Genomic DNA, 18,125 nt, shown 5'->3' on the forward strand with positions numbered 1-18,125 from the left:
ATGACTGCCATCTCCAGCAGCTCGAACAAGAATGCTTTCCTGAAGAAGGCTTTGGCTTAATGTTAAATGTGTAACTGTCTTTACGTTGCACCTGACTGGAATTCAGTGTGTTATCTTTATGGTAAGTAGCAATCTATCTTTTCCTTATATTGCTGATATTCCAACCTGCAGATTCCATTGTCAGATTGTCAATATTCAGGCATAGGACTGTCCTGTAACGAAGTTGCCCTAAAAGAAAATGGACCATATACATCTTGTCGTACATAATACAGAATACATTCATCTTTGATTTAATGTGTATGTTTTCCTCCTCAAATCCTCACACTGTGATAAATGATGTATGCATGCAGCTGAAAGTCAGCTTCATCACCAAAATTGAAATGTGAAGGACATCATTAACATCTTCAGATGTTTTCAACATTGCTTCACATAATTCCAAGCACTTCCCTTATATCATATAGGTATGTGCCTGGAGAAGCTGCAGAGTGGATTCTATTGAACATTTTAATAACAGAAAACAAACAAGGACTATATGCAGAATAGAAATTCTTATTTACAGTGGAAATTTAACTCATCCTGCTGCAAGCAGAAGCTTTCTGTGAAAATATTCATAATTTGCTGGACTAATTGATGTGGTATGTTTAAGGCTTTATTTTAAACTGGCAAAGATTATCAACGTCTCACATTATGCCTAGAGGCAGCTTCTTAAAAGCCTTCACAGTAGAATATAGATCCACAATTTGGACACTGTGCAAGAAGACAAAATCTACATGAAAATTAGTTTCTGAAATTAATTCTTATTGTTAGATGTAAATGACAACAAGGGATAAATGTAAGGAAAGTACATTTGATGATGATGATGATGATGATGAAGATTTGTATGTTTGGGTGAACATCATCTGGGTTTTTAGTGCCACAGTATTCAAAGAAACTTCTGTAAGGTGTGCTGCTGAATAATTTACTTTAAACCATATTCATTTTGCTAAATTTTCTACAATAAATACATTGTCAATTTTGACAGTATTAGTCCTGCAGATAATTCCAGAAGACACTATCGAGTGAAAGTGTTTTAAATCAGCTAGTTACTTGTTTCAAAGTGACCACAGTGACATATATTTTTGAGTGCAAAAAGTGCTGAACTGAATTTCTTGATAGAGTTATCAATCCTTCACCCCTGTTTTAACTTCTTACCCATCAGGGATACAAATAAAGTTTACACACAGTGTTTCAGCTTGTGTATGTACAGTATCATCTATTTTTGATACTCATGTTTATTTTTAGCTGTTTGAAATGCCATATAATGATTTTTTGAGACACTAAGACCTAAATTGGCAGCTCTGTAATAGTTATATGCCTGTAGTTTTGTCACAGATGAATATCCTCTGAAGATTGAGGATGTCATGAGTGAATATTATAGTTTTAAAATAACAGTCATTGTTAATTCATTTATGTAGGTCAAGAATAAGGGCTGAACTAGCATGACACCTTGGAACAGAGGCATCATATTATTTTTCACCGATTTTGAGTTTAGATTTTCTTCTACAATACAATTTGTTAATGTGATACTCTGTCTTTTATTAAGAAAAAGGGATTCTATCCATGCAAGATGGATATCCAATGGCTCTGAGCACTATGCGACTTAACTTCTGAGGTCATCAGTTGCCTAGAACTTAGAACTAATGAAAACTAACTAACCTAAAGACATCACACACATCCATGCCCGAGGCAGGATTCGAACCTGTGACCGTAGCGGTCGCTTGGCTCCTGACTGTAGCGCCTAGAACCGCACGGCCACTCTGGCCGGCAAGATGGATATCATTATACTTTAGTTCTCCATGTAAGATATTATGGACTAGTCTTTGGCAAAAACCAGAAAATACTATTATAACAAATGTTCACTTTTTGTTCTAGCATTCCCAATTGTGAAGTCATACAAGACTTGCTCTGTAGAGAGTCCTTTACTAAAGCAAACAAGGAGACCACTAACAAGTTTTTCCAAGGAAAGTGGAGTAGGAGTCTATGGCAATCTATTTATCAAATCCGAAGGACTGAAGGAAGTTGAAGAAAGCTGACTGATTACCTCTGGCAATCTTATGATGTTTGTAAGCTGTTTATGGGGTGAAACCTCCTGGCAGATTAAAACTATGTGCCCAAACGAGACTCGAACTCAGGACCTTTGCCTTTCGCGGGCAAGTTCTCTACCAACTGAGCTACCGAAGCACGACTGACGCCCGGTCTCACAGCTCTACTTCTGCCAGTATCTCGTCTCCTACCTTCCAAACTTTACAGAAGCTCTCCTGTGAACCTTGCAGAACTAGCACTCCTGAAAGAAAGGATACTGCGGAGACATGGCTTAGCCACAGCCTGGGGGATGTTTCCAGAATGAGATTTTCACTCTGCAGCAGAGTGTGCGCTGATATGAAACTTCCTGGCAGATTAAAACTGTGTGCCCGACCGAGACTCGAACTCAGGACCTTTGCCTTTCGCGGGCAAGTGCTCTACCAACTGAGCTACCGAAGCACGACTCACGCCCGGTCTCACAGCTCTACTTCTGCCAGTATCTCGTCTCCTACCTTCCAAACTTTACAGAAGCTCTCCTGCGAACCTTGCAGAACTAGCACTCCTGAAAGAAAGGATACTACGGAGACATGGCTTAGCCACAGCCTGGGGGATGTTTCCAGAATGGTAGCTCAGTTGGTAGAGCACTTGCCCGCGAAAAGGATAGGTCCCGAGTTCGAGTCTCGGTCGGGCACACAGTTTTAATCTGCCAGGAAGTTTCATATCAGCGCACACTCCGCTGCAGAGTGAAAATCTCATTCTGGAAACATACCCCAGGCTGTGGCTAAGCCATGTCTCCACAGTATCCTTTCTTTCAGGAGTGCTAGTTCTGCAAGGTTCGCAGGAGAGCTTCTGTAAAGTTTGGAAGGTAGGAGACGAGATACTGGCAGAAGTAGAGCTGTGAGACCGGGCGTCAGTCGTGCTTCGGTAGCACAGTTGGTAGAGCACTTGCCCGCGAAAGTCAAAGGTCCCGAGTTCGAGTCTCGGTCGGGCACACAGTTTTAATCTGCCAGGAAGTTTCATATCAGCGTACACTCCGCTGCAGAGTGAATATCTCATTCTGGAAACATCCCCCAGGCTGTGGCTAAGCCATGTCTCCGCAGTATCATTTCTTTCAGGAGTGCTAGTTCTGCAAGGTTCGCAGGAGAGCTTCTGTAAAGTTTGGAAGGTAGGAGACGAGATACTGGCAGAAGTAGAGCTGTGAGACCGGGCGTCAGTCGTGCTTCGGTAGCTCAGTTGGTAGAGCACTTGCCCGCGGAAGGCAAAGGTCTCGAGTTCGAGTCTCGGTCGGGCATACAGTTTTAATCTTCCAGGAAGTTTCTTATCAGTGCACACTCCACTGCAGAGTGAAAATCTCATTCTGGAAACATCCCCCAGGCTGTGGCTAAGCCATGTCTCCGCAGTATCCTTTCTTTCAGGAGTGCCAGTTCTGCAAGGTTCGCAGGAGAGCTTCTGTAAAGTTTGGAAGGTAGGAGACGAGATACTGGCAGAAGTAGAGCTGTGAGACCGGGCATGAGTCGTGTTTCGGTAGCTCAGTTGGTAGAGCACTTGCCCGTGAAAGGGAAAGGTCCTGAGTTCGAGTCTCGGTCCGGCACACAGTTTTAATCTGCCAGGAAGTTTCATATCAGCGCACACTCCGCTGCAGAGTGAAAATCTCATTCTGGAAACATCCCCCAGGCTGTGGCTAAGCCATGTCTCCACAGTATCCTTTCTTTCAGGAGTGCTAGTTCTGCAAGGTTCGCTGGAGAGCTTCTGTAAAGTTTGGAAGGTAGGAGACGAGATACTGGCAGAAGTAGAGCTGTGAGACTGGGCGTAAGTCGTGCTTCGGTAGCTGAGTTGGTAGAGCACTTGCCCCGCGAAAGTCAAAGGTCCCAAGTTCGAGTCTCGTTTGGGCACACAGTTTTAATCTGCCAGGAAGTTTCATATCAGCGCACACTCTGCTGCAGAGTGAATATCTCGTTCTATTTATGGGGTGTGTGTTTAAAATTCAAGTATAGTAGATGTGTTTATTATGTATTCTGTAGCAAACTTAGTACATCAACTTTTCAATATTTTACGTTAATTCCTATGTTTGCCATCTTAAAATTACGCTCAACAGAAAAAAAGCCAATAGTCAAATCAGGTGGGGTTTACTCAGGTACATAATCTTGACAGCAGAAGAAATTTTTGATGGAATATATGTTTATTAGCACCTACTCAGTTTCCAGACAGACACTACTGTTTTCATATTCTAGAAAGCACAGTGCTGATAACATACTTTAACTTGACTGTTTTCTGATCTGTGATAGTTAGCTGACTTTTTTCCACTTCAGAATGTTTAAGCTTGTTGACAGGCTTAGCATATAGAAAATTATTGTAGGCCATAGCACCAAGTAGCCATTGTGAATATAGCATTGATTTGTTTCCAGTGTTTTGTGTAGTGGTTGCTAAACTTATTTACAAAAATAAACAAAAAGGCTGTATCTGGTCCTTCTAGCAACTCTCCATCAACTTTCATGCATTTCTGTGATGCATCAATCTCTAGGAGAATTAGATGAACCTAGTTTCAGCTGCCAAAGTGCTGTGAACTAATCACAAGCTTTCACTCTCCATATCCTCTGCTTAGGAGCCATAGCAAAATGCATAGTCTGTCCAGTAAAGATTTATTTATATTATTCATTGCAGACATGAAGTGTTCATATTCCAAACCCTGAGCTATTTGTGTTGTTGATACATATAAATGTATACTATTATTCACCGAACTCATAACTGTGAAAACCTAATGCAATGATTAAACCATAAACAGTGGGGATTTTGGTTATTAAGGATTTCTTCTGTGAGAGTGAAATAGAGAGGGCAACTCATAGTTCCATGTGAAGGGAAAAACTGGCACTTAATGAACTGTGGTAATGTCTTGGTTACAATTTAAAGTATTGATGCATTTCAATACATCATCATCACAATATAGAAAGAAATACGAGAAGAGCCACACAGCCTTGTATGAATATGAACTTTTACCAAGCTGCACACTGAAGTAATATGTCTAAAAATTAATTTTTCTCAGTGTATTAACAGAAATCAACCAGGAAACACAAAATGTCCTGTCAACATAAAAATAATAGCACAGGATGGATGAGGATTGACTGTGTAACAACCTGTCTTTCAGCTACTTGTGAAAACAGCATGCTCTCTCTCTCTCTCTCTCTCTCTCTCTCTCTCTCTCTCTCTCTCTCTCTCTCTCTCTCTCTCACTCCCTCTCGCTCTCTCACTCTGTTCCTTACTATAGATGCAAATATTGTGCATTGAGAGTATAGCCCACGTACACTGAATTATATAAGCAGCCAGCAGGGCTGCTTCTGACGGCGTACAGTACAGGCGTCCATGGAGGAGATCTCTCTTGAGCTGCAGGTAGATCTGGTATCGAGTTATTTCCTCCTTCAGTCTGAAGGGGTCTGGTGGATAAAACTTTACACGGAAGCTGAACAATATAGGATCCATATCTGAAATAACAAGAGTGAATCATCAGTTGATCTGATTAATTCCAAGATATATTAAATCTCAAGAGAAAAAATATCACCAGCCACGTTACACGAATTAATTGATCATATGATCAGACATACATACATCAATATAATAATGTTACACTGTTTTGTAGAATATTATGAACTCTGATAGCCAGTGTACAACATATGATTAGTAGCTGGATACAAACATGGGTATAGTACATTGTATAGAATGGAAACTCACAAAATACAGTTCTAGGTGAAAACGTGTAGAGGGCAAAGAGAATAGATCAATTTTTAAAGACAATGGAACGCAAAAATATAATTTAAATAAATAATAAAACTATTTTCATGATTACCTTTGACTTGTTTTATCACAGACTTTGCCGGGTCTAACCAGTGCTGAAAACAATACAACATCAATTAATTTTTGAATTGATGTACTGCATTACATCGTATGTTTGTTCAAAATGAGCAGTCTGGTTAGATTACTAACTGGGATTGTAAGACGGTTAAGAATACATTTAAAAAAAGAAAACATTACTTACCCTTTGTCGTGTGGCATCTACATAACGAAGTCCAAAATAATCCTTCTCTGCTAAGTTCAATTGTCGACAAACATACTCCAGAAGGTATTTCCCCTTGTGTTGATTCTGAAACAATACACGTGAATGAAGTAACAAGTGATGCCTTCACATAAAAAAGTAAAGATAGGTGAAATTTCTAAAACTGCAGTGCTGCAGAAATGTTTTATAAAATACTGAGGGCAGAAGACATTAGTGTCTGTTTTAACTGAAACTAAAATAAAATGTCCTATCTTACAAGTATAAATACATGTACTTTAACTTGTACTCACTGTTCAAAAATAAAAAGTAATAGAACGCTGATAATCTGTTATAGACCACCACCAACCACCTATACCTTAAATAGCCAATTGGTGAACAAATTATGATCATATCATGAATATCTCTATCTTGCAAATATTCTTATGGTGGTTTAGTGTGTTTATTTGAATAATAATAATAATAATTTTTTTGTAATATTTTATTACAATCAGTATCTCATACAAGGGATGTGCAACTAAATTGCCATTTAAATATATACAGAAGTCAGTGGAGGGGAATTTGTTTTTTAAACTAAAATCTATTTCTTATTTTTGAGCAAGCAAAAATCTGTCTTCTCTAGACCAATATTATGTAGAGGTGTGCACAGATAAGATAAATGTTGTCTGCACTGTTATGTCTCTGATATGCATCCACATCCACGGATATTAAAGTTTTGTTAAGCATTTTAATCTACTTGGTAAGCCATGGCTTTGATGATTTTGGCTATGAAGCATTGCTGCAAATTTACAGCTGAACATGTTTCAGTGTCAGCCACATTAAATTTTAACTCATTTCATTTTGCACCATTTAATTTATGTTTAAGGTCTTTTTTAGCATGTTTTTATATTTTTATGAATGTACATCACAATTTACATTTTGCGGAACAAGAAAATTGATGTACATTATAACAACTCTTTATCAAAAAATAGCCTGCCTTATTGATGATACATTTCAGAAATTATAATGTTCTGTTCTAATTATTGAAATAGCAGCATTTTCTGTGGAAAATTTCCATGACAATAGGAAGTCAAATGAAGCAATGATACAAGCTGCCATATACTACACGTGCAAACTAAGTTGACACTCAGCATGGTGGCTGATTGAAGTGACTGTAAATGGGAAATGGTTTTATGGTCGCTCCCACCAGGCACCGTGCCAAGTGCAAGTTTAGTTCGCACATATAACTGTTCTTCTTCTTTCTCCTACATCGGCACAGGGCTGGCATGATTATTAATGGTTTTTGCATGGTCTGTTTAATGTGTGGCTGAATGGCCTTCCTGTCACCTTCTGATTATACTCCAGGACGGGATGTGTGTACCCCATCTGTCTGCATGTAGTGTTATTTATGTTAAAGTGAAAGACAATTTTCTAAATGTTTGTGAATGGTGTAACTGACATAGGATTTGGGTACCATCCCAGTATTCAACTAGTAGGATGTGGGAAGTAGCGTAAAAACCACACCCAGGCTGACTGGCACACTGTCCCTTGTTGTTAATCCAATGGACAGGTTCATTCCAGGGTCAGCGCACCTCCCTGTCCTTTAGTGGTTCTTTGACATGCATCTGGGTGGGTACATTGCCACACAGTTCATTTATCAAATATGAACCATAATATTACATTCTGTCAATGCACTTTGTTTCTCACTATGCGAAGCACTACACTGTGTATTTTTAAATATACAAGGGGACTTCAAAAAGTAAACAATGGAAACTTCAGGTAGGAATATCAACAGTGTGGGAAAAGACAAATTGCTACTTGCCGTAAAGGAGACACATCAAGTTGCAGGCAGGCACTATTAAAAGAAACTCACATATAGCTTTCGGCCACAGCCTTCATCAGTGAAGACACACACACACACACACACACACCTCATGCGCACATGACTGCCAACTCCAGCATCTTGGGCTGAAATGCAACATCACGTGGGATGCAAGCATGAATCTGGAGGGGATGGGGGAAGGAGAAAGGGAAGGGATAGTAGTAGATGGGTGGGAAGAGAGGCAAACATTGCCTGATTGAGTGTGCAGGGACTAAATTGCCAGCAGGCACAGCATCAAGAGATTGTGGGAGAGGAAGGTGAGGAAAAAAGGAGCAGGATGGGAGACAAGAATGAGGAAGAAATGGTAAAACAGAGGGGATGGAAATTGTTGGGTGGAGTGTGTGGAGGCAGTATGTTACCATAGGTTGAGGCTGAGATAATTATGGGAGTGGAAAATGTGTTGTAAGGACAACTCCCACCTGCGCAGTTCAGAAAAGCTGGTGGTGGAGGGAAGGATCGAGATGGCTTGGATAGTGAAGCAGCCATTGAAATCAAGTGTGTTATGTTCAGCTGCATGCTGTGCCACAGGGTGGTCTACTTTGCCCTTGGCCACAGTGTGGCAGTTGCCATTCATCCTGGTGGATAGCTGGTTGTTAGTTATACCAATATAAAAAGCTATGCAATGATTGCAGCAGAGCTGGTAAATGACACGGCTGCTTTGACAGGTGGCCCGGTCACTGAGTGGGGTAGGAGAAACCTGTGACATGACTGCAATAGGAAGTGCTGCGTGGGTGGATTGGGCAGGTTTTGGACCTGGGTCTTCCACAGGGATATGATCCTTGTGGCAATGGGTTGGGATCGGGAGCGGGCTAGGGATGGACTAGGATGTTGTGGAAGTTGGGTGGGCGACGGAACACCATTATAGGAGGGGTGGCCTAAAAACCAGCTACAAAGGAGTGTCCCCTTCGTCACTCAGGACCACACCGGACTGTAACAACTGAACCACGTCCTTCGCCAGGGTTTTGATTATGTATCATCGTGCCCTGAAATGAGGGACATCCTACCCGAGATACTTCCCCCCCCCCCCCCCCCCGCCCCGCCCCATTCCTTTAATCCGCCCTTGCCGTCACACCATGTCAAAACATTCCACAATTATCCACACAGTCCATCAATGGACTTTGACGTCACATTACGGTTTCTCGGGAAGGAAGTTCTGACGGTGACGTCGTTTGCTAACATCGTAGGTTAACCGATTTTAGCCGCTCTCATGTTGTAATAGTGCATGTCGGGCTTCTGTGTCTTCTTAATCTTTATGTATTTTTTTATCTTTTATTTTTATGCTTTGTTTTTGTGACGACTTGGATATTTTTTCCACTGAGCGCACTTCCGCTGAGGTGGGATGTCAGATATCTGAAAGCGTAGAATTATTTAGGTTTTACAAAAACAGAATAGAGCTGACGTTCACTTATAATGATTTAAATCGATGAACCAATTTTCAATGGATACGGTAACATTTTAAGTGAAAAAGTCAGTTCCAGTGAAGGTAAGTTGTTTATGATGTTATTAGTTACATTAAATAAACCGTAATGGATAAGGTAGCCAGGTTCTATTTATTCCCTTATAAATATTGTTTGGTATGTTTTTATTTACTGTATATTTCCGCAAGCTAATAAGTGTCAATGTTTTTAAATGTTGTTTCACTTCTCAGCCCTTTACTACACAAAACTGATCAAGAACATACATTATGAAGTTGTTTTGCCATTAATAAACTTCATCGTTGGTACCTCAATTCCGATACTATGCGCCGACTTCTTGTATCACGGATAGTTAAGTCACAGCCTCATTTTCAATGTTCGGAGGTGGTGACAGTGTCGTGTCGGCTAATGAAAATTGGCCTTTAAATATATTGCACCCCGGTTGCTCTGTGGCGGCTTTCGGCGCAAAACAAAAATACGACAGCGCGCTGAAAAATAATGCCTCGGAATTTTTATGTAAAAACTCTTATATTTTAAATGAAACAAACGTTATTAACATTCTACTTGTTTATTCTCTATGTCTACATATTTACAGCCTCCATGCCGCTAGAGCGCTCCGAATTGTAGGGTGTAACGTGGCAGTGTGTAACATAACTGCGTCGGTGTGTGAGAAACAGCGTGCTGTAATCGAGTTCTAATTCAAAGAGTTCCTTCAGCATGACTATATGCCAGATCAACCAGAGCACTGTGACATCTGCAACAATGCGACGTCTTGGGTTCACTGTCATCGATAATCCTCCATACAGTACCAACTTGGCCCCATCCGATTTTCATCTTCTTCCAAAAGTTAAAGAACAACTTCGAGGACTGCACTTTCATAGTGGTGAAACGGTGCGAGCGGAGGTGAGGCTGTGGCTACATCAACAAGGTCAAACATTCTAGTGACGGTATCAACAAAGTGGTCTCTCACTGGGAGAAATGTATTCATCGCCAGGGTGTCTATCTTGAGAAATAAATATGTAGACATGAAGAAAAAACATGGAGAATGTTAATAACATTTGTTTTATTTAAAACGCTTTAAGAGTTTTCGTATAAAAAATTCAGAGGCATTACTTTTAGCACAGCCTTATAATAGACCCAAACAAAAGAAAAATCATGTGATGATTTCTTTTATAAAAGGACAACGTATCTATTAAGAATAGCAACAAGAGCAATCAATGTCAACCTTACTGTCATAAAATTATGTTATAATTTGTAACTTTTTAGAAGACAAATGATGACATTAACCGCCGTGGGACTTCTCTTCGACTTCCCGTTGAAACTCTCGGGGAATAACCAGCAGAACGGTGAAATCCCAAACAGTCCGCATGCTCTAGGGACACCTTGAGTTTCGTGTTAACTTCATTTAATTTCATTCTTTATGAAGCTCGATCAGAAATGCTACACGATTAATGTAATTTTTTCTTTGATTTTTTTTTTTTTTTTGCATGTTAAGTGTGTCTAAAAAGTGATTGTACTATTGTATACTGTATCTAAGGGGAGCCAAAAAGTAAGTGCCAACATTTGTAATCACGTTATTATCATCTCGAAATTTTCTAGTACGTACAGTCAAGATGAGAAATACACAGACGTCCACAAGTTCAACAATACTTTGCAAACATTAGATTCTTTCTTTACACATTTTACGCCAAAGAAGACATTACTGTAATAATGAAAGGTGTTATAAATTGTAGAATCATGACGTTTAAAAAACAAATAATGGTTTCCCAAACAGTAAAATAAAAATAAAGCTTTTATCCACTGAAAAAGGCTTTATTGTCAGCCGCAATATAAACGGTACATCAACATTTATTTGAAAATGATCATACATTTATGATCATGATGGTACCTATCTACCCTCTTCTACGAACCTACGATCCGTCACCAAAATAATGTTGCTATTTTTCTTCTTTTTAATAAAAAGAATTCATCCATCTGACTCTCAGAAAAGAAAGCTAAGAAAAGCAAAGACTGGTGAGGCTAAATCACTCGCTGGATCTTTGTACAAATACCTTTCTCCTCATAGAGAAAATAAACGTGGCGAAGGAAAGACTAATCAAATTGTTGAATTAGGCTCTGGCTTGCAGATAATTATTCGTGTTGAGACTACAAACATAAGTGAAAAGCCGACTGTATGTGATTTTAATGTATACTTTGACGTAAGTGACACAGAAAACAAGATGATAACGATAGTATTTACGAGAAAATTACTGAGAATGAACATGTTTCTGACGCATCTAATGCTGACGCCTCTTCATCCAGTGATACTGCACATTGGCTGTACCTGCTCTAGAGCGTATCAGGATTGTTATAATTGAAAAGGGTAATGAATTATATCAAAACAAAGAGGGATTTTTGAATCCTCAGGCTGCAGTTATGGTATTATAAATATTATTGCGTGATCGGTGATCGTGAAAACGTTTCGTCAGAAAACAGAAGAAGTTCCTTAGAACTGGTGCAGCCGATGGTGAAATATGATCGTGTTGGGAGATTAGATTAGATTAGTTTTCGTTCCATAGATCCGTGCTGAGGAGATCCTCGTGGATGTGGAACATGTCAATTTTTTTTAAGCTGAAATTACAATACTAATAGTATGAATATATACAATACATCATTTGTTTCTACTAAAAAATTCGTCAATGGAGTAGAAGGAGTTGGCCACTAGTAAGTCTTTCAGGCTCCTTTTAAACTGATCTTTATTTGTAACTAAATTTTTTATATTTACTGGCAAATTATTGAATATGAGTGTTCCTGAGTAGTGGACCCCTTTTTGAACTAAAGTAAGTGCTTTTAAGTCCTTGTGCAGATCATTTTTGTTCCTGGTATTGTATGTATGAACTGAGCTGTTTGTTGGAAAAAGAGATATATTATTTAGGACAAATTTCATTAATGAGTAAATATACTGAGAGGCAGTAGTTAGTATACCCAGTTCTTTGAAGAAGTTTCTACAGGACGTCCGTGAATTTACTCCACAAATAATACGTATTACACGCTTTTGGACTCTGAAAACTTTTGTTTGACTTGAAGAGTTACCCCAAAATATTATACCATATGACATTATGGAATGAAAGTAGGCAAAGTATGCAAGCTTTTTCATTTTTATGTCACCTATGTCTGCTAACACTCGAATTGCAAATACAGATATGTTAAGGCGTTTCTGCAGTTCTGTGGTGTGCTCTTCCCAACTGAATTTATTATCAAGTTGTAATCCCAGGAATTTAAGACTGTCAACCTCTTCTGTCTGCTCTTCTAGGTATTTTATGCATATGCTGGGTGGAAACCTCTTACAGGTTCTGAATCGCATATAGTGAGTTTTTTCGAAGTTTAATGTCAGTGAGTTGGCTTTAAACCATTTATTAATATCCATGAAAATATCATCAGCAGATCTTTCTAGAACTACACTTGACATACTATTTATTGCAATACTTGTGTCATCTGCAAACAAAACGAACTCTGCTTCTGGCAGTGTAACTGATGAGAGAGCATTAATGTACACAAGAAAAAGCAATGGCCCTAAGATGGATCCTTGTGGTACACCACACGTAATTTCTTCCCATTCTGATGATGACTGATGACTTAATTCACTAGTCCCTTGCACTGACACCCTTTGTTTCCTGTTAGTGAGGTATGACTTGAACCATTTTGCAGCACTGCCCGTGACACCATAGAATTCTAATTTACTTAAAAGGATGTTGTGGTTCACACAATCAAATGCCTTTGACAAATCACAGAAAATACCTGCTGCTTGTAATTTGTTATTTAATGAATTAAGTACATTTTCACTATAGGTGTAAATAGCCTTCTCGATATCAGAACCCTTCAGAAATCCAAACTGTGTTCTTGATAATATGTTATTTGTGGTCAGATGGTTGAGCAGCTGCCTGTACATTAGTTTTTCTAAAATTTTTGAGAATGCTGGCAAAAGTGAAATCGGTCTGTAGTTTGATGGTATCTCTTTATCCCCTTTCTTGAATAGAGGCTTAACATCTGCATATTTTAGCCAGTCAGGAAATGTCCCAGTTATAATTGACTGGTTACACAAGTAACTTAGAATTGTACTAAACTCACAAGAACATGCCTTAATTAACATTGTTGATATTTCATCGTACCCACTAGAATGCTTTGTTTTTAAAGATTTTATAATGGAAGTTATTTCTTTTGGTGAAGTGAGTGATATATTCATGTACTTGAAGCTATTTGTGAAGGCTAGTTTCAGATATTCAAGGGCATTATTTACTGATCCTGAAAGTCCCATTCTATCAGTAACAGATATTAAGTGTTTGTTAAATAGATTTGCTTCACTATGCCCATCAGCTACTAATGTGTCATCTACCCTTAGTGCTATTTGCTCCTGTTCCTTTCTGGTTCTACCAGTCTGCTCTTTCACTATATCCCATATTGTTTTTATTTTGTTCCCTGACATTGTTATTTTCTTCTCGTAGTGCATTTGTTTAGACGTCTGAATTACTTTTTTTAATGTTTTACAGTATTCCTTGTATTTAGCTAAATCATCAGCATTGGAGCTATTCTTGGTCAACAGATACATTTTCCTTTTTGTCTTACAGGAAATCTTTATTCCTTGTGTAATCCATGGTTTTATTATAGACTTCTGTTTAATTTGAGTAACTTTTAGAGGAAAACAGTTTTCAAACATGGTACTGACATTGTTCATGAATGTGTTATATTTTTCATTCATGTCATGAGCACTATAAACATCTTTCCAGTTCATATCTTTGAGCAGTTTTCTAAAACACTCAATTTTTGGTTGATTGACTACTCTCCTGTACTCAGATTTAGCAGTCTTGATAATCTGCTTAGAATTTACATCTAAAACAAGGAGCTGCATGTCATGATCTGATAGTCCATTTATAACAGGATTTATGATATGATTTTGTTCCTTTGATTTGTCTATAAAAATGTTATCAATGGCTGTCCTTCAGGATTTAGTGATCCTAGTTGGAAAGTTTACAGTGTGAGTTAGATTGAAGGACAATATTACTAACTGCAGTGAATGTTTACTGGAAGATTGCATTAGAAAATCTGTATTAAAGTCACCAGCAATCAAAATTTCTTTCTTTCTTCCTGTTAAATAACCCAAAAGAGCTTCTAGATGATCTAAAAATAGATTATAATTTCCTGCAGGTGCTCAGTAAATAGTTATTATTAAATAGGATCTGTTATGGAACTCTACTTCTGTTGCACATGCTTCTAGATGCTGCTCTAAACAGAATTTATTAATGTCAATGTTCTTGAATTTATGGCAGTTTTTGATAAATGTGGCAACTCCTCCTCCATCCATATCCACTCTGCAGAAGTAGGAAGCTAGCTTAAATCCTGAAATGTCTAACATATCAGTGGTCACTTGATGTTCAGAGAGGCAGATTATGTCAATTTGGTTAGATGAATTCATTTCATCGATACAAATGAGTAGTTCATCAACGTTATTTCTAAGTCCCGGAATGTTCTGGTGTAATAAAGATAACTGATACTGCATACTAATGGGATTGTAACTGCTTTGGCGCAGATGAACTGGCAGTTTCTGATTACTTTCTGTTAAACACTGTTTAAATGGAGGCTGTATGATAAAATCTGACTCCTGTTCATCTGTTTTCTCAAACTGAGTGTGTCTGCCAATCTCTCTTAAAACTCGTTTTCTTTCCCCCTTCCCTATCCTAAAAAAGGCATCCCTCTGACACCTGTGACCACTGGTATTTTACCACTTGTGCCAGTGTCCCCCATTAAGTTTTCTGCAATCAACCCAGACAGTTTTCCCTTCCCTTTCCTATTGAGGTGAAGGCCATGCCTAGTGTAGTCCCACCTATCGATAGCATCCACAGGAATCAAACCAATATGGGACTCTATATCCGTCCTAAGCAGCCACTCCAACTCTAAGTTCACCCTCCCTACGGAAGAGTTCAAATGAGGCCGATCATGGCGTCTCAACACAGACACAAATCCCACACTCGTATGCTTCGTTGCTGATGCCATCTTTACCAGGTCACTCTCTATGGAATATTCAGAGTCTCTGCCAATGCTATTTCCCGGACCACCCACTATAATCACGGCATCCTCCTTTGTGAAATCCTTGCATAAAGCACCTACATCCTCTGTTACCTGACCTAGATCTGCACTAGGCTTGAAAAAGTTTGTGACCTGGTACTCTGGACCTAGATTTTCCTGCAGTAGTTGGCCAACACCTCTACCATGGGAACTACCTAACAACAGAACTTTATTTCTCTTTACAAATTTCCCTACCTTTTTCAAGTCCTTGAAAGCTTGTTGTGCCCTTTCTACAGCTTCAGCTACATGAGGCTCATCCGATTCTGACTGAGGCAACAGGTCAAATCTATTTTCAAGATTTATGACAAAGCTGTCTGATGCTCTCCTTTGCCTGTTCCCCCTATTACCTGTTGCCACTTCCCACCTCTGTTCATCCTTCTCCCTCTTTAACCTGTCCAGATCCTCCCTTGCCTTGTCTAGGTCAGCTTGAAGAGCTGCAATTTTCCCTTCCTGTTCCAGTATTTTCCTATCTCTACTGCAGATCCTACAATACCACTGGTGAGCCTCATTTATGTCCCCATTTCCCACACCACTACATTCGCCCCAATGAAAGAAACTACAGCACCCATCACACCATACCCCGGAACTAACGATCCTACGGCATGTCACACACTTCTCACTCATGGTAAAAACAGAAATCGTATAAGCTGATTTAAGTAGTGACTAAAACGTAAACAAAGGACCCTAGAAACTATTCAGGCAGATATAAATAAATTGAAAGAGTACTGAATAAAAAAACTGGTGATTACATATAACTCACTGTTTACTTGCTATACGCGCGCGTGAAATTAAGCCTAAAATCCGTGCTATAGGCGCGATAAGGAAAATAAACTTCTTACCCCGTTTAATCTTCTGTAACACTTCACTAACACTTCCACTAATGTAACAACACTTATATTATATTTATACCAACTGGAAATGTTTATCTATAAGTTTAATTCACTGCTTATTTACGATTCGCGCGCGTGAAATTAGGCCTAGGATTCGTGCTACAGGCGCGAGAAGAAAAATACGCTTCTTACCCCGTTTAATCTTATTTTATACTTCACTAACACTTCCACTAATTCAACAACACTTATATTATATTTATAACACCTGTACACGTTTAAAAATAGCTTAACAACAACGCTTTTTATAATTATTAAGTGCAGCAAATACTCGAAGAGTCCGCGTCGGCGCAGTGTTGCCAACCGCCTCATTGAGAGCATTGTTTGAAGCGTGAAGAGTCCGCTGGTGGGCCACAGCACCTCCTTATTAGTCAACAGGGATAGAAAATGAGTTTATTTTTATTTTGGATGAACAAGGAAAAAAGTACTGCAGATATAAAAAGAACTAATTATCATGGGATAATTTTTGACAGCACTCCCGAAGAAAGCAGAACTGCCCAAATGAGTCAAATAATTACGTACGTCCATACAGAAGACAACATTCTGCAAGTTCGTGATGAGTCAAATAATTACACACGTCCATAGACGTACAAATCTTTCTTAGGTCTTTTTTATGTTGGGAAAAGCTGCAGACAATAAGTCAAAAGATATGGGCTAGATATTACGTCGCACAAGGCTCAGTGTTATGATAATGCCATGTCAATGTAAGGAGTGCATGCAAGACTACAACGAAAAATTCGAAAAGTCAGTCCTAAAGCTCTGTTCAGTCCCTGTGCTAATCATTCCTGAAATCTTTGTGGAGTTCATACATTCTCGTGTATTCCCATCCTCATTCTTCTCAACTTCTACATACAGATGGGAGTTACTTGTAGAGAACATGTGGAAAAGTTTTATACAATTATCTGTTATTCGCTGCTGCGCACAGTAAAATTCACTTAAAGTCGTAAACGAAAACGTGGAAATAATTGTGAGCACTTTGGAAGATCTGCAAGATCCATCGCAGGCAAATCCTGATACTAGATCTGCAAGCTTGCTTCTAGCTATATGTGATTTTACCTCTTTGATCTACATCAATTTTTGGCATTCAATACCGGGGAAAGTCAATTTAGTCTAACAATATCTACAATCTCCAAAAATTACTTTGAATAAAGGACTCGCCATATTAAAATCCCTGAATGAGTTTTTAGTGATGGGACGAACTACAATTATAGACAATGCTGTTACTTTTGGCACTAAAAAATGCAGTAATATGTACATTAACAGTGACCAATGAGGAAGGAGCAGCCTGTGACGCTGGATTATTGGTCCACGAAGAAATTTGTTAATCAGTGTTTGAATGCATAAACCGATTTACACAAGAACTGTGACAACAATACATGGCCATGAAGGAAATCAGCAAAATTTTCCTGATTGCTGAAACAAAGCTTATACTTGAAGCTTCCAATGATGCTCTCGCTGTAGCACTGAATCTGATAGAAGTTTACGCCAAGTGTGATAAGGAGCAGGTGCTGCAAGAAATAAAAAGGTATTTTAAGCATCTATGTGCAGTCGATACCTGTGTGGATATTGCTGCTAGATGGACAGCCCTAGAAATCCTTCAGTTTATAATGAAACGGGACTTCAGGGAATCATTATCGTGTACATCACTTATAATCCAGTACTTCTTGAACATGTGTGTCGCATCATCTTTTATGATCAGCTATTACATCCATATTATTAATTTTTTACAAAATTCACACCACAAATACATCAATGTCTAC

The 18,125-nt window shown here is 38.8% G+C and overlaps 1 protein-coding gene across 1 annotated transcript in view; it reads right to left on the minus strand.

The window, feature by feature from the left end:
- The window catches only part of LOC126263367 (FERM domain-containing protein 5-like), a 246,612-nt gene that overhangs the window by 91,381 nt on the left and 137,106 nt on the right, over window positions 1-18,125 (minus strand). The window contains exons 3-5 of the mRNA XM_049960459.1: window positions 6,089-6,193; window positions 5,900-5,942; window positions 5,361-5,537 (exon numbers count right to left, since the gene is read on the minus strand). Of these exons, the coding sequence (XP_049816416.1) occupies window positions 5,361-5,537; window positions 5,900-5,942; window positions 6,089-6,193 (325 nt within the window). The remainder of the gene's footprint in view (window positions 1-5,360; window positions 5,538-5,899; window positions 5,943-6,088; window positions 6,194-18,125) is intronic.

Source organism: Schistocerca nitens, chromosome 6, assembly GCF_023898315.1.
Source record: "Schistocerca nitens isolate TAMUIC-IGC-003100 chromosome 6, iqSchNite1.1, whole genome shotgun sequence".
In the NCBI taxonomy this organism is placed as follows: Eukaryota; Metazoa; Arthropoda; class Insecta; order Orthoptera; family Acrididae; genus Schistocerca; species Schistocerca nitens.